The following is a 25,355-nucleotide window of genomic DNA, read 5'->3' as shown; positions in this document are numbered from 1 at the left end:
TGATATCACTGCTCAGTCAGAACAGCTTTATCAGTGCCGTGGCGAGCCCAAGGTCACCCAGCTGGTTGGATGTGGGGGAGCGCAGAATCGAACCTGGCATGCCAGATTAGAAGTCCGCACTCCTAACCACTACACCAAACTGGTAAGAAAGAACTTACTTAGGAAATAATACTACCCCCAAAAGGTTTCTTTTTATCTGCCTGATATTCACTTAATTTATATACCACCTCTCTCCAAACGGGGACTCAAACCTACTCACACTGTTCTCCTCTCCTCCGTTTTAACCTCACAACAACCCTGTAAAGTGTTTATAGGCTGAGTGGGTATGCCTGCCCCAAAATCACCCAGCAAGCTTTTGTTGCAGAGAGAGGATTCGAAGCTGGATCTCCCAGATCCTAGTCCAGCACTTTGGCAACTGCAATGGCTAGTTCAGATGACTACTTCTTCCCCAGTGTAAGTAATAAGTGTTTTGTAACTGACTTGATCAAAACCAGCTCAGCTACAGTGCATGTCTGAATATTTACATTGTGATGCTGGTCTACAAAGAAGACTGCAAATTATGAGTCCAGCTTGCTATGTCCAACTGAACACTAGCCATAAATGCTACAAAGAATATAAGAAATAAAAATATCTGAAGCCAACTTAATTGTAACTATGTAGTGCCTTAATGAGCAACAAGAACTTGCAGCACTCTGCACTGCTTGGGACCCAAAAGAACTCATCCCCACAAGGATTATCAGTAAATCCTATCATGTTATGACACTCATTGGATAAGCCACTAGGTCTTTAGGCTAATCAACCTCAAGTGTTAACTTAAAGGCTACCAGGAGTTCCCTCCATGGGATCCACAGACTGTCCTGCTTGGGAAGCCAGCTAATTTTTTGTTTGTGAACTATGACTCATTGTGGTTGGAGCCCCGAGTGCACCACCACCTCAAGTTTCAGTTAAATTTGGTCTTTGAATTGATAGCCGGTTTTGGCTTGACTCAAGTTCAGCACAGACTGCTAATCAAGGAGTTCAGAATCTGATTGGGAAAATAAGGCTCTGGTCCATTTTGTATTTATTTCCCAGAGTGAAGAAGAGAGCTGGAGCTGTCAATAGATACCAGAGAATCTTAAGATGAATCTGTTCTTCATACTTAAAGAGCACGGTCAAAAGTATGGCAAGGAGTGCTTTGTCTTTGAGCCCATCAGTGCTGGCCAGCTGTGCACACTCTGCCTTCCTGAATGGCACTGAATCATTTGCTTGGGAGCAGAGGGCCTGCAGTTATTCCTTACCTCTTCAAAGAGGATGAGAGAAGTTGCACTTTTTTTACTTGATTCCTCTTCTCCAGTTGCCCTTTTCATTGGTTTCATCGGAACTTCATGTTCAGATAAGTTTTCCTTTCTTTCTACAGAGACAGAACATACATGTACAAACAGAAAATAAAAGATCCAGTCTCTCAAGAATCTGTTTAGGCATTTGTGATACCTGACCACATAGACACCAGAAGTGCTTCGTAGTTCCGTTTTTCGTAGTTCAGACAGTGAGTGATCTGCTAGTAATATCTAGGCAGCATCCAAATAGTTTGCTTAAGTACATTTTCTTACTCCCACTGTCACTATATGGAAATATTAGGGCCAACTTCTTGCATCTACTCCTAATTCGGAAATGGGAGGCTTAAACAATCAGAATCCTGACTTAATAGACAGGGTCATGGGCTTCTTGCAACAAGTAATTAGAATACCAGCATCTTGTGTATTTTTCTGGCTGTTGTATCATATGTTTCTGTTGTCTGATATGCCAATAAAGGTACTGCTGTTTCTGCTGCTACTATTCCCATGACTTACTTGGTCCCCTGTGGTGGTTAACAATCACTGCAAGGTGGTCAAGCCCATCCTCACAGCAAAACAGGGAGTCACCCATGCAGAATGCATGAACGGCATTTGCCCTCTATTCAGAGCTGAATGGTAGAAGAGAGACAAAGCCCTTTGCACAGGCTTTATAATGTTGCTCTTCGCCTGGGAATGGGGAGAAATATGGTTCTCATGTTCTGGTCTCCCTTTAAGAGCTCATAGGTCTAAAACTAGAAGGGAAAATGGAAAAATTGTGCATGTAGCTTCCATAGTATGCTAAATAGACCAGGGGTAGTAAACCTGTGGTCCTCCAGATGTCCATGGACTACAATCCCCATGAGCCCCTGCCAGCATTTTCTGGCAGGGGCTCATGGGAATTGTAGTCCATGGACATCTGGAGGACCACAGGTTGGCTACCCCTTAAATAGACCATGGGACTTATCTCTGCCACCATTATCAGTGAGAAACCTGTGATGGCCCCATGACAGCAAGTGGGTAACTGGCAGAAGCAACAGCACTGGTGAAGAGAGACAGGAGCAGTCACACAACCGCCCAGCAGTTAGGACTGCAATAGACGATAGCTCCTTATGATTGGCAACATACACCGTGGCTTCTAATTTTACAAGTATACACTATGATCTTGTTCCCCATCTTCAAATAAACCGATGTTCCAGCTACCTTTCTTGTTCTCTTGGTGCTGTACTCTTCCTTCCTTGGAAGAGATTTTGAAATAGCTTGTTAATGTTTTGGGTGCCAAGCCTTGCTTTGATCCAGCTCTTCTGGGGGAAACTGGAGGCTTCTTTGGAGACCATTCTTTTCTGGGAGAGAATTTTCCTGAAATAAACAGGGCACATTAATGTAGAAAACATCAACTTTCATATTATTATCCTCATCTATTTGCATTACACACTTTCACATAATTTCTAAGGAATTTGTTCATGAAGCTATTGTCATAAGCTGCAACAAGGCAGAAGGCTATCATATTATTTTTATGACTTTTTCAGACAGCAGCTGTGGAGTTCCATTTTTTGGGGACTGGCTGTATATGTCGGAGAGGCAACACCACAGAACCACATGGTTTCCCTGTCCCTGAACCGTGTTAAAACTGCCAGTGTGTGATACTTATTAAATTTGCAGATGATACTAAACTGAGAGGGGTAGCAAACACAACCGAAGACAGCAACAGGATACAGGATGATCTTGATAGGCTCGAGAAGTGGGCTAAACTGATTAAAATGAAATTCAATAGGGACAAATGTAAAGTTCTGCATTTATGTAGGAAAAATCAAACACACCAATATAAGATGGGGGAGACTTGGCAGCAGCATGCGCGAAAAGGATCTAGGAATCTTTGTAGACCATACATTGAACATGAGTCAGCAGTGTGACTCGGTGGCTAAAAAGGCAAATGGGATTTTGGGTTGTATCAAACGGAGTATCGTGCCCAGATCACAGGAGATGATGGTACCACTTTACTCTGCTCTGGTTCGGCCTCACTTGGAGTACTGTGTTCAATTTTGGGCACGCCAGTTGAAGAGGGATGTAGACAAACTGGAGCATGTCCAGAGGAGGGCAACAAAGATGGGATTTGGAGACCAAGACCAAGACGTATGAAGAAAGGTTGGGGGAGCTTGGTCTGTTTAGCCTGGAGAGGAAACGACTGAGAGGGGAATTGATAACCAAATATTTAAAAGGCAGCCATATAGAGAATGGAGCAGAGTTGTTCTTGCTTGCCCCGGAGGGACGGACCAGAACCAATGGGATGAAATTAATTCAAAAGAAATTCCATGTAAACATCAGGAAGAAGTTCCTGACAGAGCGGTTTCTCAGTGGAACAGGCTTCCTCAGGAGGTGGTGGGTTCTCCATCTTTGGAAATTTTTAAACGGAGGCTGGATAGCCATCTGATGGAGAGGCTGATTATGTGAAGGCTTAAGGGGGGGCAGGTTACAGTGGATGAGTGATAGGGTTGTGAGTGTCCTGCATAGTGCAGGGGGTTGGACTAGATGACCCAGGAGGTCCCTTTCCAACTCTATTATTCTATGATTATTCTTCAAGTTAATATACATGAAAAGTTGACTGTAGCCCCAGGGAGAGTCTTGTATCCTGTTGACATTTCCACTTACAAAAGTGACCCTTTGTTGTCTAGTAGAGACAGTTGTTGACTTGCTCCTTCCACAGTGGACCAATAATTTCCCTCTCCATCCTTTTTTCTGAAGAGTCCCTCACATACACACTCCCCCAGCAGTATTTTAAAGGGCTAAATGGGCTGCATGGAGAGAGCAGAAGTCCATTTCTGAAAGCTATTATGGACAAGCTGTGGCAAGCCAAATTGTAGGAAGCCTTGATTCTGACAGAATGCCATTCAGAGGCAAGCAAAAATCGTCCTTATTTTCCAGTCAGCAGTACTGTTTGAAGAAGAGTGCCTCCCACACCCTTTGACTTGCACCCTGTCAGGATTGACAATGTGACAGTCACATCAAGATGTACAATTCTAACACTATGTGAACATAGTGCTGACAGCAATTTTTAAAATGATACTCATGGCAGCCTACACAGGGCTTCTCTGACACTCTCCCATCCAAGTACTGGCCAGACACTTTCATTTCAACAAGATTGCTGCTTCACACACCATGGCCCCCTGGGGGTACAACTGAGATTCCCAATGTAAAAATCAGAATGGGCATTATAAAAGCACACATAGCTTTCTTGGTTATTAAATGGGGCTTTTAAGAATCAATCTCATTTTTCACTATGCTACTGATAAAATAAACAAAATTTCTTACTTGGTGATTTGGTACTGTTAAAGAAGCAGGGCTTATGAGCATTTACACCTTGCTTGTTCACCTGGTGAGACTGAGTAGCTTCCTTCAGCTGAGAAAGAATTTGCCTCCCACTGCGCTGGCAAGAAGCATTAACTTCAAATATCTGCAGGAATATGGTTGAAAGATTAGGCATAACACCAACTACTTGGCCAGCTGACATGAAATGAGGCAAGTAGCTATGCAAGCCAAACCTTGAAGCCAAGCTCCTGTGCACAAGCATAGACTGCCGCTGTCTTTCCCACACCTGGGGGCCCAGTTAGCAGCATGGTATTGCACAGTTCAGGCTCTTCATCGCTGTATGATTTGTCATCTTTAAAATCCATGATGTCCAAGGAATCTAGGATATTAAATAAAAGCATATTTATCAGTCCCTGCAAACTGGAACAGAAAACACAGAATATTTAAACGTTAAAGAACTTTGGCCTTTAATATTTTACTTACCCTCAGATGGAAATTCTCTGGGCTCACAAAAGAGCTCACATTAAAATTCAAAATCTAACACAAATTTGAATTGCGTTAAAACTAGTATTTTCCAGAGTACCTTGCTGACTGCCACTTTTTTCTTCCTTTGGGGCTCTGTTGTCTTCCAAATAAGCCCTTTTTTTCCATTCACTCAGCCACCTAAAACAAACAAACAAATAGTACTGCATGCACTGCAATGCACATTGAAATAAAACTTCAGAAGATGAAGACTACAGTTTACCCTAGCTGAACACAGGTGGATATTGCATACACCAGAAGCTATTTTACATTTGGAACTTCTTGAGTTAGACTAACTGTTTTTAAAATCTCCTAGCACCCATGTTCCCTTAAACATGGTTAACAGAGTGGGAGCAGGTTGCAATCTCTTAGGATTCCTCTTCTTCATGCACAAATTCCCTTCAATGGATTGAGAACCTATAATTTTATCAATTATTTGAATGCATGGCTGTGATGGACTATGAAGGGTTAATGCCACTGAGAATCAGAGAAGCTTTGAGTGATAGGCTGTTCAAATGGAATTCTGTGGAGAGAATCAGTTAAGAAATGACAGTTTAGCACTGACTGAGGACTGGGAAGGAGGCAAGAGGAGTGAGGGAATCATGGAAGATCTCCATTCAAGCTGAAAAAAGCACAGAGCTTTTAGTCAAGAGAAGTAATCCCTGCCCAGTGAGAAGGGAGATGACTTTTAAAAGAATAATGATCCCTGGGCTGTGTAGAGAAAAGTATTTGCGGAACTTTGTTGTACATTCTTGTCTTCTAAGTGTCTGTGAAATTGAGAAACCTGTGCTTGTGAGTTAAAATAAAAACTGAAAAGACCAAAAACACTTAATTAGCAATTAATTAGTTGGATTTAGTGTGTACAAAATTACCTGTTTTTATTATCGGTTTACCTCATACATCCTACCCCAGGATTCCACCTGTCCTTTTCCCCTCCGAGTTAAATAAAATATTTTATTTTTGAAGTTTCAAAAGCCTCTTGTATGCTATCACAGGAATAGAATATTAGCAAGAGATTTTGTCTCTTCTCTCAAATCCCAGGGAGGGCTAGTGGGAAAATATATAATAACGTGTCAGGGTAGGACAGCTATAGACTAACAAATAAAAAGAAAACAGAAATAGGGGCTGCTCAACCAGAACAAAAGAAGACATAATTGTAAAATTCTGTGTGTGAGGGGGGGACAACAATGGTGTATGGACCTACTTTTAGATATCTGAAAAAAAATAGAAACATACATAAGATCTGCTACTTTTGTTCTTATATTTTTGTATATACTTTATATACATTTCTAAAATTTGTTGCTGGATTTTGAGTATTTTTCTTTCTTGTTCTTTTTTTTTTTTTTAAGAAAAAAAATTAACTTGAACTAACTTTAGCCAGATTTTGCAAACAAGTACTATACATCGTTATATAAGCCTGGAAAAAATCAGTTCTTACAACAATCCTTAAAAAAAAAAAATCAAGATTCAATCATTTCCAACCTGTGAAGTTTTTTAATTGCTGTAGTGTTGCCTATAAGCTCATTGGAATCCTGTGGTTGATATTTCTCTGTCCAGAGCACATCTTCATTGGTAGAATCTGCAGTCATAAACATAGAAACTACTCATTTCAGTATTTCTTCCCACACAAACAAAACAATTGTAAGATTTAATAAATAAAAAGAGACAACTGTGGAAATGGTCAATTTTGAACAGGTTTTATGAAGGAAAATGTGTATATATTTTTTAAGTGTGCAAGGCCATCGATACACACTTATCACAACCAGCAAGCAGCTAAAAATGCCTTCATTCTTAATTGGGTCCTACCAATTTCAATAATTATTTTAAAAATATCTTTATCTACACAACGGGAAAAATGCATTATTGGTAGATCTTTTGAAAAAAAGTCATGTGCTCAAACTCTTCATTCTAAAGTAGTCCTATTGAATTCAAGCTCTCCAGAACACTGGTGTTACTATTGATTATGCAAGCCAACATTTGGAAAAAAAAATATTTTCTATTATGTAATAAATCAGCACCATAAGATTATTAGCGGCTTGAACAAAGGACTCTGTCAAAATCATGTGTGTATGTGACCTGTTCTCTCCTCCTTTAGCACAGTGTAACCCCAGAAACCAATTTTATGAGATTGGTAGATCCTACAGCTCATGAAGGATTCAAACCAGTACAAGGGGAATGGTTCAGCAGTCCCACCCCATCCCATGTGTGTAGAGAATCCAAATCACTACATATGTGTTTAAGTAAATTGTTCTATTAATCTCAAGTAGATCCATTCAGACTGTGCTCCAAAAAGGTTGTCAGTAAATTAGTATGTCTTCAATACACCGCATCTTCACCAAAGCCACACAAAAGTTGTCATGGGAGGTATAATGACTACAGTGTGGTATCCACATTGATATCCATTAGTGCAAGTTAGGGAGGGATTTTTGCCAATTACTGCCCCCATAGAAGACCTCAAATTTTCCCCCCTTAAGCTATTTCTGGGGGTCCTCCCTGCATTTAGAGGGGGAATCAGCAATAATCATCTTCTTCTCTGAACCCATGGAAATCTAGGTAGAACAAACCCTATGGTAACTACCTCCATGTTAGATTAAATGTAAACTATTCAAAGCATTTAGAACCAACATTTTCTAAAGCATTATGGACAAAAGTGTAACAAGTTACCAGAAATAGAACGTATTTCCATTTCCACATCACCATCTTCTATTGCTATAATTTCAGGGGCTTCAGTCTCATCTGAGTCCACTGTATGGACTTTATTTTCCACGCTTTCTTGTTTTACATATAGTTCTTTGGAAGCTAGATCATACAGCTTCACATCTGATTTTTCTGTCTGCTTCCTTCTTTTGTGTTTATGGCCCTCGTTTTTTCGTTTTCTTTTGTTCTCTCGCCGATTGTCAGATTTTATAATTTTCCTGATTACAGCTTCGCCTTTGTTCAGTAGTAAAAATCAAAATCAAAACATGTATCAAATCAAGCCACTGAGTCTTAACACTTCTCATGGTTACTTCTACCAACTAATCCATACATGATACAAAGACTCTTGATCTAAAGCAGCATTTCCCAATCTTTTTACCATTGAGTAACCCCCAAAACATTCTTCAGGGTTCGAGAAACCCCAGAAGTGATGTCAGCAGGCGACACCTCCCTACACCCCCTGGAAGTCACGTCACTAGAAATGACATCCCCCAGACACTCCCCACTGGATGTAACATAATGTTCCTTTCCCCCCTCCCCCAAACACCAGAAACAGCCCAGCACCCTACTCCACCGGGCTGGCACAGACATTCACCACTCCATTGCCCCCACCACCCCACCGCAGTTAAGAGTACTTACCTCTCTAGACTCCATTTGCTACCATGTGTGATGAGCCTTGGCCCCTCCCATTTTCACCCCCTCCAGGCTCATCATTGGCCATTTTGGGGGGGGAGTGACATAACCATACATGATCAAATCACCCAATAATTTTTAAAAAATTAAATCATTAAGCCCTTGTTGAGAAAGCTTGATCTAAGGCAGTGTACAACATTTGTCATCCTTCCTTTCCAATGGCTGCTCTGTGGTTGTTAAAAATATACACACAAAGGTGTGCAGACTCTCAAGAACAGCATCAATGAGGCACAGAGGCCTGCTGCCAGGAGAGGAAAAAACTGTATATGCAGAAGTACATAAACCTTTCTAAACATAACCAAGATGAAGTTCTGTAAACAGGCAAGTAGTGTAAGCATTTAGACTGTTACTTTCATCTATGTTCTGATTTCAAATTATATATGTTGCTAACCTTGTTTATTATTTTCAGGAGTGATTTGTTTCTTCAGGAGTATATCAAAAAACCTTTTTGCAGGGAATGGGGGGTTAGAAGCCTTTATCTCTTCCAACAAACAATTCCTCAGTGTTTCGGAAAGAACCGGTCGCCAACCAGAGGACTGCAATTAGAAAAATTACAAATGTTACTCCAGGAATGAACATATAATAGTAACATAAGAAACCCAGGAAATCACCTAGGCTGTACAATTTTAGGACTTCAGAAGAAAATTAGTTTAATAATGCATTATACTTATTCACAAAAATCTGCCAGAGTAAAAATGGTTTACAAAGTACTAACCATAATAAATGCAGAATCAGCGCCATTAGACCCATCTTTTAAAACTGAAAATTCACCAAGTGAGAAAGTGCGCTGTGCAACATCAGTTACTTCCAAATTCTCTCTTAGATTAGTTAAGAGAGGGCAAGTGGGTGGTTTCAATTTCCACATCAGGCATTCTACAAAAGAATAAGGGCTCAGTTAGCAGGATTTATATATCAAAGTATATATTGAAGGATCTTTGCGGAATTAAACAGTATTACAAAAATGGTCTTTAAATAAAATAATCTGACAGACTCATCACTTAACTAAACAGCTGGTATACTAATCTAGATACCAAATGTCTATATGAATTTATTTGCTATTCCAAACACTCTCAAAAATTAATCTTTGCTTTAAAAATGTATATTGCACACCAACTTCTAAACTGTTCTTAATCTTGCCATTCTTATAATGAGGTTGCTCATTATGGTTCTTCTGTCTCTATTGCATTCCTGATGCAATTCACATCCAAGAAACAATAAATATTAATCCCATAACATCCCATCTTCCCTGTTCTTCCAAAAAATTACAAGTGGTTGCTTTTAGTGGCATGAAGAAAAAGAGGAAAATGGCTTTTCTATTTTTCTTCCCTGTCTCTTTACATATAAAGGAAATATACAGTATCTTATAACCATTTAGTTTTGCAACGTTCTCCAAAGAAAAACCTTAATTTCTTTGACTCTACAAACCGAAGCAGGATTTTAAACATATGAATTGTTTATTTGCCTTAATTTATAATGCTTAATTTAATGCTTAATTTATAATTTGCTTTGTTTCTGAGACAGAAGAAGAGTGCCAAATAACTTTTCCCAAGGGAGGAAAACAAAGTCCATGCCTCATCAATATTCACCTTCATCCTTCTGCTGCACATGGACCACTATTCGTAGACAGGAACTGGCTGCAGAATATGCTTCCAAAGCTGCAGCTTTCTTTGCAATTTGCCTTTTCAGCGACTCTGGCAAACCACTCATCAAAAATGTACGTTTTGCTTTGAACTGCTCATCATCTTGAGAATTTTCAGATTCATCTTCACTAAGGAAAAAGACAACCCAAAGCCATGGGTAGATGTTTAGTATTATTAATATATGAAGAACAGTGTGTGTGTGTGTGTGTGTGTGTGTGTGTGTGTGTATAGAGAGAGAGAGACTCCTTGAGAAAGGTAGGATATGAAGTAATTTAACAAAATACTAATTTTTATCCACAGAATGAGGTTACAAAGGAGTGCTGGTGAATTCTAGAGTGTGGTCACAGTTCACACTGAACAGAGGCACAAAATGCCCCAGAATTAACCTTTTTGGCCTATCCGCCTGTATCTCTAGGCAACAAAGTTTCAGATAGAAGCAATACATCCTGGCTACACAGTTCCAGGATCAAACAGAAGAAACACTTAATAGCAGGCCTTTCACACACTCCCTGGAACCAGCCTGCAACATCACATAGACTTATCGCCACTGAAGAATCCTAGTTAGCTAGGATAGTACTATAGCAATCTTCTTTGAAGCATGAAGCAGCAAAGGCTTAGTACATGAAAACTTCAGATCTGGTGGTGCCTGTCCACTAAAGCTACCAGGAAGGGCGAGATACAAGAATAAAGATACAAGAATTTATTTAAACAATTCCCAAGTTTCAACTGAACTGGATCACGAGGTTCAGTTCTATGGGCCCTTGAACAAGATTCCCCTAGCCATTCTCCACTGTTTCCTAGGGGGAGAAATTACATGTTTTTCTCCAGGGCAAACTATAACCAACCACAGAACAGCAAGCAAAGCTACCACTGGCCAAAAGTTTCCCTATGCAAACGGAACCAACAAGTCCAAAGAACCAATGCTGATCCAGGGAATCCAAGCAGAAGCACGGGCCAATGTAGAAAGCCTAATGCAGAGAATCTATATTAATACCAAATCAGAGAATTCAACACATGCCCACTTGGGCAAAGAACATAATGCAGTAATTGGCAAGACTAACAGAGCCAATTTCAAAGCACATATGCCAAACCAGGCAAGCAGATAACAAGCCCCAGTAAAAAATAATGACACAGAAAGAAAAATTAAAGATCAGGTCTGAGAGCCTTAAAACACTGATCCCTATTTGCAGTTACTCCCAAATATTCTGAGGCCCATTTAGTGGTATCCCAGATACTACCTGAATATAAAATATTTCTGGATATATTTGGACTTGAAATATCCAAATGCACATTCCTATGGTCAACAATTGGTCTCAGAAGGCCTTTATTTCAACAAGAGTGATGTTAAAAGTAACAATTCTGCTGCCAAGTGAAACCATACTGATGCGAAATAATGCAGAAGTGAGATCTGAGTGCGGGTTTCTGAACTATACACACACACTCAGTCCCAAATCTCCCTCTTGTGCCAGAGGGGTCTTCTTCATGAAGCAGTGTCACTACGCTAGTCTAAATTTTCCCACATATCTTTTGGTTCTGCCAGCAAAGAACAATTTAAGATCAACCTGCGGAACAGATCACAATGTCCTACTAGAGCAGCAAATATACACAGAAAAACACAAGTTTAAAAATGCAACAGATTTTATCTGGGGTTTTTAGACCTGGTTTGTTTTATGTAAGAGCCTCTTGTGGCGCAGAGTGGTAAGGCAGCCGCCTGAAAGCTTTGCCCATGAGGTTGGGAGTTCGATCCCAGCAGCCGGCTCAAGGTTGACTCAGCCTTCCATCCTTCCGAGGTCGGTAAAATGAGTACCCAGCTTGCTGCTGGGGGGTAAACGGTCATGACTGGGGAAGGCACTGGCAAACCATCCCATATTGAGTCTGCCATGAAAACGCTGGAGGGCGTCACCCCAAGGGTCAGACATGACTCAGTGCTTGCACAGGGGATACCTTTACCTTTACCTTGTTTTATGTGGGGTTTTAAAAGTATGTAAACCGCCACGAGCCAGCTGTGTCGGAAGTGGTGGTCAATAAATATAAGTATAAATAAAATAAACCATTTCATTTCCCCATTAGCCTACAACGGACTGACCTGCTTTCATCAGAGATCCTGATGGTTTCAACTGCTGGCTTCTGAACCTTTCTCGTGAATAATGAAGATACTCTTTCTTTGCCTTGAAAACAACATATTGCTAGATTAGTACAGATTTTTATATTGCTAGCAGTATGGGCATTGAACCTTGCTGAAATATTAATATAAAAAGTCACCAACTAATACTATATCAATTACAATTTTTTAAAACTAATTTCACAGCCAGAGTAGTTCAGCAGTGGAATAGGCTGCCTAAGGAGGTGGTGAGCTCCCCCTCACTGGCAGTCTTCAAGCAAAGGTTGGATACACACTTTTCTTGGATGCTTTAGGATGCTTAGGGCTGATCCTGCGTTGAGCAGGGGGTTGGACTAGATGACCTGTATGGCCCCTTCCAACTCTATGATTCTATGACCAACAATAACAATCTACTGTTTCAAAGTTAGTCGCTGATACTCTATGTATACTGTACTGGAAGTGTTTATTTTACCACAACAAAGTAGTGCCTCTCCTCCCCAGGTTCTCCCTTCTCACTGTCTACACACAGACCTTTGTTGCTGTTGCCCTATTTATATCCAAAAATTCTTCAAGACCTCTCTCCCAAACAACTCTTCCTCTGCTGACCACACCAGTATTCACAGTCCCTTTCCCTAAACAATGGGATACTAGGGAAGAGTAAATATATTTCAGACTATTTAAGAAAAAGCAAACTGTTTAGATACTGATACTGTAACTAAGGCTGAAGTCATAAGAACATTTTTTTAGGAGTAAATCCCATTGAGTGACATAGGATTTACTGTTGGAACAGATCTACTTAGGACTGCTCCAAAAGTCTAGCAAATGTAACTATCAGATTTCTGCTATCAGCTTCAGGTGCAGCCTTCTATAAAAGGCACTAGGTATGTGGAATTTTTAGAATTCAGTTCAAAAACCCTTTGTTGCCCTCGTTATTCAGCAGATGCTTGTAAATAATACATTTCCAGGCACACATACTCTGTCTGCTTTTAACAGTTTCTATGAGCTTTTCTCTTGCTATATACAGAAAATGGAACAAAACTCAAGCAGTAAGCCTATGTTTACATATCTCCAAAATACACTACACTTTTCATGCCTAGGATAGCTAGTTCTTTAAATAGCTATAATAGTTAGATTAAAATTAGCTACCACTTGTTTTTCTAGTTGCCTTTGTATTTCCAGCCTTTTTCCCCAAAACGTCATTCACATTTTGAAGGATCTTCTGCTTCTCCACAACTTCTGATACAGGAGTATCATTGCTTGGACTTGAATCCAAAATAATCACAGATTCCTGAATACAAAGAGAATATTAACATTTTTACTTTTACTATTAGAAACAATTCTACACACATAATTTGCCTTTTCCTGCATTCATCTTTTTGAGCAGATATCTAGAGGTGATGTCCTAGCCACTTGTATATCGTTTCTCTGAAAAATAATTAGTCCTGCACTCAAGTTGAAAAAGCCATCCCATTCATCATGCTCATCCAACATCTTCTGGGAATATTTGAAGGTTTCTGACAAATAAATGAATGTGGAAACACATTCTGTTATGGAGCTTTGTGCTTTTACTAGAGCCCTAAGGAGATTTGGGTAGGGTTGCCAGACATTCTGCATTTGTTGCTACTATAAACTCTTTAGAGCAGTGGTCCCCAACCTTTTTATCACCAGGGACCAGTCAATGCTTGACAATTTTACTGAGGCCAGGGGGGGGGTAGTCTTTTGCCAAGGGACGTCGCTGCCGCCGCCTGAGCCCCCTGCTCTGCTTGCTTTCCCACTGGTATCCCTGACTTCCTGCCGCCCGCTGGGGGCACTGCCAGCAGCAACTGCTCAGTGCCACGCCGAGGGGGATCCCCAACCATGGCGGCTGCCGGAGAGCACCAAATATGAGCTGGCAGCAGAGTGGCAGGGCAACCCCCAAGGCAGCAGATGGGGAGGAGGATGAGGAGGATCCGCAGCCCGGTACCGACTGATCTACAGACCAGGACCGGTCCCCGGACTGGGGTTTGGGGACCACTGCTTTAGAGTTCATATTTTTTCAACCTCCAACGAAGGTTCATACCTCATGTGTACTTTACCTTGGATATACAATTGTGTTACGTTACAACTGTTTTTGTTTTGCAACTCATTTTCTCCACGTCAGGTCAATGTTGGGGCTCCTCAGGATTTTTTTGCATTTTTTCAGAGTGCTTAATAGGCCATTTTATTTTCTAACCAATTGCAAGTCCATGTGTGAAAGGCTGGAATCGAACTTTTTTTCAGCAGTGAACATCCTCCTCTGAAGCTACACTCCATCTACCTTTTCCCAGAACCCAGACATATATAACCTCCAAGTTGGCCAATAAGCTCATTTAAATAGTTCCATTTCACAGCCTCGCTGCAAGCACCCAAGGGAATTTCAGACATTTGTAAAATCACTTGAGTTTGTCATCACGTAGGAAGTGGTATTCACCAAATTTCAGGCATGCAGTATTAACAAGGAAAACAAAGCTTACAGACAAGCTGGTAAGTAAACATTTTCACCATACAATATTTAAAACTTCCATTGTGCCATATCGCAAGCAAGTTAATGAAAAACTATTACTTATATAGAGCCTAAAGAGAAGAAACGCTACAAGACTTACTTCTGCATTTTGTAGGCTTTTCTTTTCAGCAAGAGCCTGTTGTCTAGAAGAGCGTCTTAGAGGTACGCACGATGCCTCTTCTGTAATCCTTGCCTTGTTATGCTGCAGAGCCTTTGCTTTCTCAATCAGTTTTTTTGCTTTGGATATATTGTTACCAGTAGCATTCATCTACCATCAAATTAAAAACAACCAGCAAAGGGCCATTAACAGGCAACTACTATATATTTAAGAAGCTGTTTGTGGCGTAACATGTAAAATCAAAGTTTAAATGATATCAAATTAACTTTCCCAAAGAAATGTTTTATATCATTTGTTCAAAAATTGCTTTATTCAGTTATCTGGTCTAGCATATATTAAGGACCCTTTCAGACAATCTTGCCGTCCTCCAAACCTCTATGAAACAAATTCAAAACAGATCCCAGGCGATCTTACTCTTACTAATTACTGTAAATTGCAAGATCAATATTTGTTTAAAAGGAAACTTTAAAACACAATGAAAAAGATGGCTCTCCTAGTTCATGGATTACATTTGATATGCATTGAGAGTGGGTTGGTGAAATAAGGGAATGCATGAGCCTTATTTTACTTCTGGAAGTACTTGGAGATGAGAGGGAAAGATCAGTACCATCCCTTATAGGACATTTGTATAAGTATCCTATTATTCTAAGGTGTTGAACAGCTTTTCTCCCACCACCCACCCACCCCGGAATCTTACTCTACCATCATATTATTCGAACTGTGGTTTCAAAGGCATAATTTCGTTTCAAGCAATACCTTTATACTCTTTTGTGAAAATCTTTCAGAGGTATTAATTCTGGTGAATTTCATCCTGTATGTAAAGTAAATCACAATATAAGTATTAAAAACAACAACATAGCCTTTATTCTTTTACAGATGCAAGATGGTTAGTAATAGCATGTATAGTCAATAATATGTAGCCTGTGATTACCAAATAAGTGTAGTGCGTATTTTGATTTTGACTAGAGCAATTATTGTATATGACATTGTTAGTATCAACCAGCATTTCTTCCTCTCATTTATATTACTTTTCAGTAGATGTATAGATTGTTAATATGAGTATTCCAATAAATTCTTCATTAGTATTGTGTTAAACACAGAGATTAAAGGGAGGAAACACCATCTAGTTCACGGGGGTAAATGAAAGTTCAATGCAAGCACCTGGATATTTATCCTTCCTTCTTTAAAAGAAATAGGTACATCTCTTAACTACTTTGGCGGCATGTACATGCATCAATATCCTTTTTGCCACTGCAGAATCCAAACTCAAAAAAAGGAGCAAACGTGTTCAGTAGCACATTCAAAAACTAAAGGAGCAGGAGAACATAAAACAACAGCTTTCTCAAATCAGATGAAGGGAACTGACTCCTGAAAGTTTATACCTCCCAAATCTTGGACTGTAAGTTGCTACTGGACTAAAATCTAGCTTTCTCAAAAGTGATACAAATAAGAAGGAGTAAAGAGGTAAAATAGTGACTTGGGCTGAATCTACACGGAGCTTTTATCCCAATCCCAGGTCGATTAAATCCCTGCTGTCTACCCTGAATGCGATTTCCTTTTTTATTTTGGGCGATTTAAATTTTCCGTCTGCAACTAGCATGATTGATCTGGAGTGAACCTATCCTGGAGTGGATACAACTCTTGATATTTGAAAAATCGACATGAGTTAAGGTGCAGCTCTCTGCTTGTCCCAAACTAGCTTGCTGCCTCGAGTCTCCAACACTGTAGAAAAGCCTTGATTGGCCAGGGCATCAGTTCAAAGGCTTCCTCATTCCCAGGCTGCAAGCCCTAACTTCTCTCAGCAGAAGCTCCAGAAGCCCTAACTTCTCTCGGTAGTGATTTTTCTCTTGGATTTATTCCCCCACTTCTGCTATCTCCAATCCTCTCTCCCCTTTCTTCAAGAAAAGAGGCTCCTGCTGCGCTTGGCTCCCCCCCCCCCTTCTGAGCTTCCCTAATCACGTGCAGAACACTTTTCTGTTTCAATGGAGGAGGGAAATAGAGGAAGACCCAAGTTCAAATCGATCTTAATTCAGCAGGATCCACAATGGAATAAAAGTGCAGATTCAGCCCTGGTCAGCCAGCTTGGTGTAGTCGTTAGGAGTGTGGACTTCTAATATGGCAAGTCAGGTTTGATTTCACGCTCCCCCACATGGAGCCAGCTGGGTGACCTTGGGCTTGCCACAGCACTGATAAAGCTATTCTGACCAAGCACTAATATCAGGGCTCTTTCAGCCTCACCCACCTCACAGGGTGTCTGTTGTGGGGAGAGGAAAGGGAAGGCGAATGTATGCCGCTTTGAGACTCCTTCAAGTAGAGAAAAGTGGCAGATATGAACCAACTCTTCTTATTGCTCTCCTGGTTTTATGGCATCCAACACATGCAGAGTTGCAGCAACTAGAAGCACAAAAAGGCCACAGTGAAGTTGAATCACAGTGGACATAGTAAATTGGCCTTTACTGACAGAGCTAAGGTACTAGATTTTCACATGCGGCTGGGCCACATACATCACTTGGCTATTGTTAACCTTCAGGTGGTTAATGTGATGTCTACAACAATCAAGGCTCAACTCAGCTAGTTAAGCATCTTGAAGCAAAAGTTAAGCATAGACATTAATAACTTCCATGAGATTTCATAGTGCTTAATTTTTGCTATATCATGCCCTATTTTACCAAGCTAAGGAAAGTCTGAAAGGTTATAGCCCTGTCTTAATTTATCTTAATAATTTCTTCCCTCAGGGAGTGGATTGGACAATACACTGGAGTGTGTGTGTAGAGGGGAGGAATACATATTTCCTTCTTGTCCATCCAGAATGCCTGGCCCCAATATGGGTCAGCTTGTTGTCACCAGGGGAAGGGCCTTCTCAGTTGTGGCCCCTACCCCACAGAATGCACTCTCGGATTACCTCCATGCCCTGACCAGACTTGTTTAGTTTCCATAGGGTATAAAAGGCTGAATTGTTTAGGTTGGCCTTCAGGAGGCAATCCATACGTTTGGGTTGTTTTTACTAGTGATATGGTAGTATCCATATATTTTTTATAGTTTAATAATTTAATGTTAATATACTTGTTATTTGTTTTTACATTTTTACTTTATTATATGGTTTTAATTTTGTAAGTGGCCAGCAGACCCTTTGGGTAAGCAGCAGCTAAAAAAACTAATTAATGATAAATAAATAACTGCCCGGTGCAGCCAATGGGCCAATCCAATGAGATGTAAAACATACCCCCATCACCACCATGGGGTCAAATTAAAATGGTTTTCATCCTAAAATGAAGATCTTACCTGATTGGGCTCTTTGCATCAAAGGGCTCAGTTATCACCTCAGCCTTATACAGGTCACTTTTACTGAAGGAATTATGGTTTGTTTTGGGAGTAGAAGCTCGTAGAGGGCTATCATTGGTTATGTTTTCAGGAGACGCCCCTGAAATGTTCTCCTTTTTGGGTGTAATATTTATGGAAGCTTCCTTTTTCTTTTGCCGTGAACTTCTTCTCAATCCTCTCTGAGGCAATTTCCTCTTGGTCTCCACTGTAGTAGTCACCTTCATTTGACTAGCAGCATTACTGTTCTGGTTTTCATTCACATTTAAATCTTCCACCTTTGTTTCTAAAATCATCCGTTTCCTACTGAGCTTGTTATTTTTCACTCGAGCAGCAAAATGTCTGTCAGTATTATGAGACTCACTATCGTCATAATCTTTTTGGACTTCATTTTCTAGTTTTCTGTTAGAATCCTCCTCCGTTTCTTGTATTTCTTCTTTGAGTTTTGAAGAGTTTTCTCCCATTTCCTTCTGTTTAGACGATCCTTTCTTAGCTCCATTTTTTATTGTACCTGATTCTGGTTGTCTAAAAGCTTTCATGAACTGGTATCTTTCTTCTGCAGTGCATTTTGACTTCACATTCTCCAAACTTTGAGTTTCCAGTACAGCCAGCTCTAATTCTTCCTCTGCTATCACAACATTAGATTTTCTTTTCTGGGTAATTTGCTCAGTATCCACTTTGGGGGTAGACAAATTGCTTTGTCTTTTAGCTGCTTTGTTTTTTTGTTTTAAAAAGATAGAAGCTATTTTTCTAGAAGAGAGAGATTTTGGAGGAACAGGATGAATTTCTGCAAGGATTGTTACTTTCTTAAGCGGCAATGGCTGAGCAGTTTGACAGCTGATGCTTTCACTCAATGCAACAGAACTGTCAGGTGTCTGGTCTTTTGAAATTTGATCAACATTATTTTCTCTTTGGCTTTTCAGAAAGTCTTCAAATGATACAGTCACTGTGCTATCATTTAACTGTAGCGTTTGATGGGTATTAGTTTCAGATCCCAAAATGCTTTTCTTTTCAGGCTCACTTGTAGAAACAAGTCGTATCTCGTCAGCTTCTTTAGATTGTTCACTTAGATGAATTGGAGGAATAAAACTTTCAGGGAGATTTGTCTCATCCTTATGCTTTCTCTTCTTAGATCTTTTAATGTTATTATTTATTATTTGCTCTTCTACCTTCTGTTTTATTTCTTCATCTTTGCCACTGACAGCACTAGAGGAGTTTTTGCTGCAATCATTTAGCATTCCTTCCATGCATGGGTAAAGCAATTCAGGAGTATTTCGATCAACTGAATAAGTTTTCAAGTCCTCTTCCTTCAGACTGCATTTTTCTCTGTCATCATTCCCTGCATCATGCTCAGGTGTTCTCATATCTTTTAATTTATTACTTAAATTACATCTCTTTCCTCTCCTCTTAAGTTTGGTCAAAGGTTTTGAAGAGATTTCCAGAGATAATATATTTGTCTTGCTTTCCTTCTCTGCTACAGGTGAAGCAATTTTCTCGTTAGAAGGGGAAGTTTTTTTAAAGTAATCCATTATATTGTTGGATTTGGGTGGTGACAATACTTTATCAATATTTTTTGCTAATGGTGAAAAATAGTTTGTAATTGCTTTAACAGAAGGATCATCTTCTCTCCGTTTCTTACATGGCTAGAAAGCAAAAACATAATTATCTGAAAGAACAGTTGCAACATACTGTAATGTGCATTTCTTTTTACTTATCTCTTTCCCTAGATCATGGCTTGTTTTACATATTTATTGTGCTTATGATACAAAAATGATGCACTATTTTCCTCTATTTTTACACTTGATACATTGCTACTTTTTTTTACACTTTTTACTTATTTTACTTATTTTTACACTTGATACTCTTTATGCAGTGCAGGGGAGATATTATATGCTGTAATACATGTTAGCCAGTAGGGGAAGAGGACAGTGATACCCAGCAGTACTGCAATGGAAGACAACACTGATGTCTCTTACAGCTGTGGCTCAAACTATACAAGATGTTTTTGCATGAGTTGGATCACCTTTTTTGCAGTCAGACAGCATCTGCAGGGAACTTATTTCCCCAAGAACTACACAGCACAAAAGCAGCAGCAGCTTCAGCCATGTATCTGAGGAAGAGTGTGCGCACAAAAAAGCTCATACCTGGAATATAACTTCTGTTAGTCTTAAAGGTGCCACTGGACTCTTAATTTGTTCCACTGCTTCAGACCAAGACAGCTGGCCACCCACTTGAATCTTAGTTCAAGCTTGTGTCAATAACTTGTTACAGCTGGCAACAGAAGGAGAAGGGACAAACCTCTACAAATTCCTTCTTACAAGAGTTCACAAACTCCAACTAAGTAGCAATGTGTTTTTGGCACAACTCGCTATTTAAGTCTTTTTTCAATTTTCCTCTCTCCTTTGTCTAACATGAAGCTTGATCCTATGCATGTCTACTGAGATATCCAATGGAGATTGCTCCTAAACAATTCCATGTAAGATTGAAGCCTGAGAACATGAATTTTGAGAAGAAAAAATGAACCAGCAAACAGGCATTGTTACTGGTAGCTCACAATGACATATACATTTCCACTTCCATCTTGCAGGACAGTTTTTAGTTTTAAATTAAAGCAACATGGGCATTATTACTTTAAGGACAGCAGGCTACAATTTTCCATAAAATACCTGGCAACACAACATCCTATCCAGCTCAATTCACACTACCACAAACCTCGCAGTAGTCTAGGATCACATATGCTCACTGCTCTTACTTAATGTGCCTCAAAACTTCAGCTGTGCAACACGGGTTTCTAGCAGGAAACAAACCAAATTCTTTCAAATGTTCAAAGGCCCACAGAGACAAAGTTCCTTTATGTTCCTTGCTTGAAATTTAGCACAATCACATAACTCTGAAAAATTAAAAATCCTCGTCACCTACGAGGCCAAAATGAACAGAATAACTTAAACATTTTTAAAGCAAGAGAAAGAAAAAAACACTAGATTGGGATTGTAGTGTTCATTTTCAATTTGCTGATGGTAACAAGACTTGCCTTTCTCCTCTGCACAGAATATGAAGGATCTGCTTGGGGAGAGGTCATAACTACTAAAAACCAGGTTAATTTCACAGGTGGGTCAGTTATTCCTAGAGGCTTTGAAAGAGCATATTTACGGAAACTTCCTTCTATGTCCTATCAACTCATCTGAGCCATTATATATAAATAGTCAGCAAGGGTCACATCTAGCCCAATTTGAGACTGAACGTGTTAACTGCTGTTTATTAATTATTTTAAAACAGAAAAACACAAAACTGCAAGATGAAATGACAGAAGGGAATTTGGTCTTGAGGCAGACCTCTGTGCGGAGTAGTGATGGAGCGGTTAAAAGCACTGATCTACCATGAAAAGAGCCAGACTCAAAACTCCCCTGGGCCAAGACGTTTGTGAAGTAATCTTAAATCTACCGCGACGTTTGTGAAGTAATCTTAAATCTACCGCTCTCTCCCTTGTAACCTAATCGCTCTCACAGGATTGGTGTGTGACTCAAACAGGGGGAGCCCTGTATTCCTTCTCTGTCAGACAAGCGAAAGAAACGAGTTAGTGACAACTTAAAGAGACAGATTCAAGTGGGCAGACCTGGCGTTCTGAAGTAGCACAACAAAATTTGAGCCCAATAGCCCCTTTAAGACCAACAAAGATTTATTCAAGGTGTGAGTTCATACCTTGAAAATATCCTTGTGGGTCTTAAAGGTGCCACTGGACTCAAGTTCTGTTGTGATTAAAAAAGAGGAAATGTTCAAACCTCAGAATAAATCCTTGTGGGTCTTAAAAGTGCCATTAGACTGACATTTTGTTGTGATAAAAAGGAGGAAATGTTCGAACCCGGGTTTGATTTTCTGGCCGAGGAGCCGCCCCACCAAACGCGGCAGCGCTGGGCTGCAGCCCGCCCTCGGGCCCCTTCCGAGCCCCTGTCTCTCACCTGAGCATCCCCGTCCTTGTCGGATGGGGAAGCCGCCGCGGCCATGGCCACCCGCCCCACCATCGGCTTCCCTGCAACGGCCGGCGAGTTCCCTCAGCCCCGGCAGAAGCTCCTCGGAGTCGGCGCCATAACGGCCGTTCCCCACCCGCCTCTGCAGGCCTCCAGCCGCTCCCCTTCGGCCGCTCGGCGGGGCCTGTCAGAAATCCGCGCGCGGGGAAGCCCGCGAGCCAAGACAGAAAAGCGCGCGCGGAACCGATTCGGAGCCCCGTGACGACAGGCGAGGGGCGGGGCGTGCTCCACTGGAGGCTCACGGGACGAGGGGAGGGACGACGAGTTCGGCACGGCGCCCAGGCCCCTGTCACGTGAGGCCTCTTGCTGCCACTAGCCCCGCCCCCGTTCGATGAGATGGCCCGAGAGCGGCGCTTCAGAGCAGGGGTAGTCAAACTGCGGCCCTCCAGATGTCCATGGACTACAATTCCCAGCGTTCGCTGGCAGGGGTTCGTGGGAATTGTAGTCCATGGACATCTGGAGAGCCACACTTGGGCCACCCCCGGCATAAAGGTTGGTCGCTTGATCCCAACCGTGTCGGCGCGTGATTCTCCCCAAGCCCCTTGGCTTTTTCGTTTCCCGAGCCCGCCCGCCTTGCAATTGCAGGGTAGCGCTCTCTCCTCGCCGGCTTGGCAGGTGTCAAGCGGACTTTTCCCGCCCGCCTGGGCATGGCAGGGGAAGAGAGAAACTGAAGCCAAGCGGTAGCGCTTAGGTCGATCCCGGCGGGTCCGAAGGAGCAGAACAAAGCTCCGGGGGGCACTTTTCAGGCCAACAGTGTTCGTTCCAGGTGTGTCCTTTCGCACGAATGCTGCTTCAGTGTTAAAGGTGCCGCTGGACTCGTACTTTTTCCAGCATCCCTTAGAGGTCACCATTGGTCAAGGAGAGCTATCCCTCCACATGCCCCGTAAGGACTCTAGTGGTCTGATTGGTTACGGTTTTGCTTTGCTAATTTACTCTATCCTTATATCTGCACTGTGATGAGCCCGGTTCCATTGAGGAAGCGTGTATGCACACGAAAGCTCATGCCGAGAATCAAACCTTGTTGGTCTTAAAAGTGCAATTGGACTCAAATTTAGTTTTGCTGAGTGTTATTTTTGTACCCCAGTTCATTAACTGTATCTTCTGTGGTGAGAATCCCTGAGGGATTCTAGTGGGTAGCCATGTTGGTCTGAAGTAGCACAACAAAATGTGATTATTAGTCCTTTTAGTCTGTTTCAGCAAAAATACAAAGGAGTCATGTTAGGGCTCATTTCTCCAGGTGCAAGGAGTGTATTTGTGTATAGATAAATTTGTGTATAAATTCCTTCTTGTATAGATCTTCACAATTACAAAGCAGTGACCAATTGCAAACAAAAACATTTTTTTATTTATTACATTTATATACCACTCTCCCTTGTGGCTCAGGGCGATTTACAGAGAACATGATAACTGTGTGACAATATAAGTTCAATAACTGCATCATCAACAATAACAACATCAACAACAATTGAACATTTGATTAATCACTGTTAACAATGCAACAGTTGGACAGCAAAAATTGAAAAAGCAGCAAACTGTTGAAAATAGTTTACCATAATAAAAGTGTTTTATGCTCCTTCCTGAATTCAGAAAATGAAGGTGCTCTTTGCAACCATTTTGGTAATCCATTCCAAAGGCCTGGTTGTAGCATAGAAACATTCCCACAACCTAGGATTGCCAACTTTGAGTTAGAAAATTCCTGGAAATTTTGTGTAGATCCTAGGAAGGATGTAGTTTGGGGGGGGGAGAGGGAGGGGACCTCAGCTGGGTATAAGGTAATTACGCTCACCCTCCTAAGCAGCCTTTCCCCCCCCCCCAGGGAACTTGATCTCTGTAGTCCAGAGAGCTGTTGAAATCCAGATTTCCAGACACCTCCTGGAGGCTAGCAGTCTTAGTTGCCATGCAGAATCCTAAAAAAGGACTCTGCAAGAAGACTGAGAAATGTACCTGATGCTCGTAAATATGCAGTTTGATAATTATGAAGGCTATAGAGTGTGAAGGGTATTAAAAATAACAACTTGCAGTTGATACAATACTGGAGTTAAATGTTCCATGCAGCTGACTCGAGAACAAAGTCCTGCTTCTGCATTTTGTACTCATTTAAGTTTTTGAGACATCTTCAGAGGCAAACCCATAAAGAGTGTGTTACAGTAGTCTAATCTGGAGGTTGTGGTGGTATGGATGGATTGTGTTTCTGCATCTGTCTCACTGAGTACACTTGGTCACATTTTCAGATAAACATGCCTGGGACTGCACTTTAACAATCTAATCCTAGGCATGTTTACTTTGAAACAAATCCCATTAATTAATATAGGCTGCAATCCTAAATTCTTGCTTCACTACAATCACTACTGACATTATGTGTGGGATTAGTTTTAAATATCTGAGGGCTCAAAATACCAGAATGTTATTTTAATAAAAGTTTCAACAGCATATTCTTGTCATTGACTTTAGTACAACTTGACTTTCAATTTCACCGAATTATGACATTGGCATACAAAGCACCAATTGATCAAAAGCATCAAATAACAGAATAAGGATCAATTCTAGGTCAAGAATGGAGAAGCAACAGAATCCTGCAGCTCATCATCAGAGAAACAAGGATTCTGCTATACACACTCATTATTAACTTTTTCGAGTGGAGGGAAATAATGTTTTTATCCATGTTATAGGATTTCACAGGTAGTATTGTGAGGAGATGCCTACTACTACTATGCCATGTTAGGTGTTGAAATCACTCTTGAAAATAATACAGGAAATGCAACCTGAAACCAGCTCCACCCATGATTCAAATCTGCCTGGCATCGAGAGTCAGTATGGTATAGTCAGCTAAAGTATCAGACTAGGATGTGGGAGACCCAAATTTGAATCCCCACTTTGCCTTGGAAATTTGCTGGGGGTGCTTGTCCTGCTGCACTCAGCATAACATAGTTCACTGGAGTTGTTATGAGGATAAAATGGAGGGGAAGAGAATGATGTGTGCATTTCTACCAAGTGTGTTTGTGAATAAACTAATACATACATTCTATACAGATACGGAGAAGAGGCCTTGAGAGCTGGGCTTAAAAGCAACGTTTCTCCTCCCCTCCTGAATCAAAGCTTCCACA

General features: G+C 40.9%; 1 protein-coding gene across 1 annotated transcript in view; it reads right to left on the bottom strand.

Moving 5' to 3' along the window:
* The window catches only part of ATAD5 (ATPase family AAA domain containing 5), a 34,289-nt gene extending 11,810 nt beyond the window's left edge, over positions 1 to 22,479 (bottom strand). The window contains exons 1-16 of the mRNA XM_077328735.1: positions 22,183 to 22,479; positions 18,191 to 19,869; positions 15,665 to 15,719; positions 14,891 to 15,058; positions 13,416 to 13,557; positions 12,255 to 12,336; positions 10,115 to 10,296; positions 9,244 to 9,401; positions 8,920 to 9,064; positions 7,803 to 8,069; positions 6,621 to 6,717; positions 5,200 to 5,279; positions 4,850 to 4,995; positions 4,620 to 4,761; positions 2,514 to 2,669; positions 1,278 to 1,390 (exon numbers count right to left, since the gene is read on the bottom strand). Of these exons, the coding sequence (XP_077184850.1) occupies positions 1,278 to 1,390; positions 2,514 to 2,669; positions 4,620 to 4,761; positions 4,850 to 4,995; positions 5,200 to 5,279; positions 6,621 to 6,717; positions 7,803 to 8,069; positions 8,920 to 9,064; positions 9,244 to 9,401; positions 10,115 to 10,296; positions 12,255 to 12,336; positions 13,416 to 13,557; positions 14,891 to 15,058; positions 15,665 to 15,719; positions 18,191 to 19,869; positions 22,183 to 22,245 (3,675 nt within the window). The 5' untranslated portion in view covers positions 22,246 to 22,479. The remainder of the gene's footprint in view (positions 1 to 1,277; positions 1,391 to 2,513; positions 2,670 to 4,619; positions 4,762 to 4,849; positions 4,996 to 5,199; positions 5,280 to 6,620; positions 6,718 to 7,802; positions 8,070 to 8,919; positions 9,065 to 9,243; positions 9,402 to 10,114; positions 10,297 to 12,254; positions 12,337 to 13,415; positions 13,558 to 14,890; positions 15,059 to 15,664; positions 15,720 to 18,190; positions 19,870 to 22,182) is intronic.
* Positions 22,480 to 25,355: the final 2,876 nt, after the last annotated feature.

This window comes from Paroedura picta, chromosome 3, assembly GCF_049243985.1.
Source record: "Paroedura picta isolate Pp20150507F chromosome 3, Ppicta_v3.0, whole genome shotgun sequence".
Taxonomy (NCBI): domain Eukaryota; kingdom Metazoa; phylum Chordata; class Lepidosauria; order Squamata; family Gekkonidae; genus Paroedura; species Paroedura picta.
Note: the sequence above shows the minus strand (reverse complement) of the source record. Positions and strands in the feature narration are given on the sequence as shown.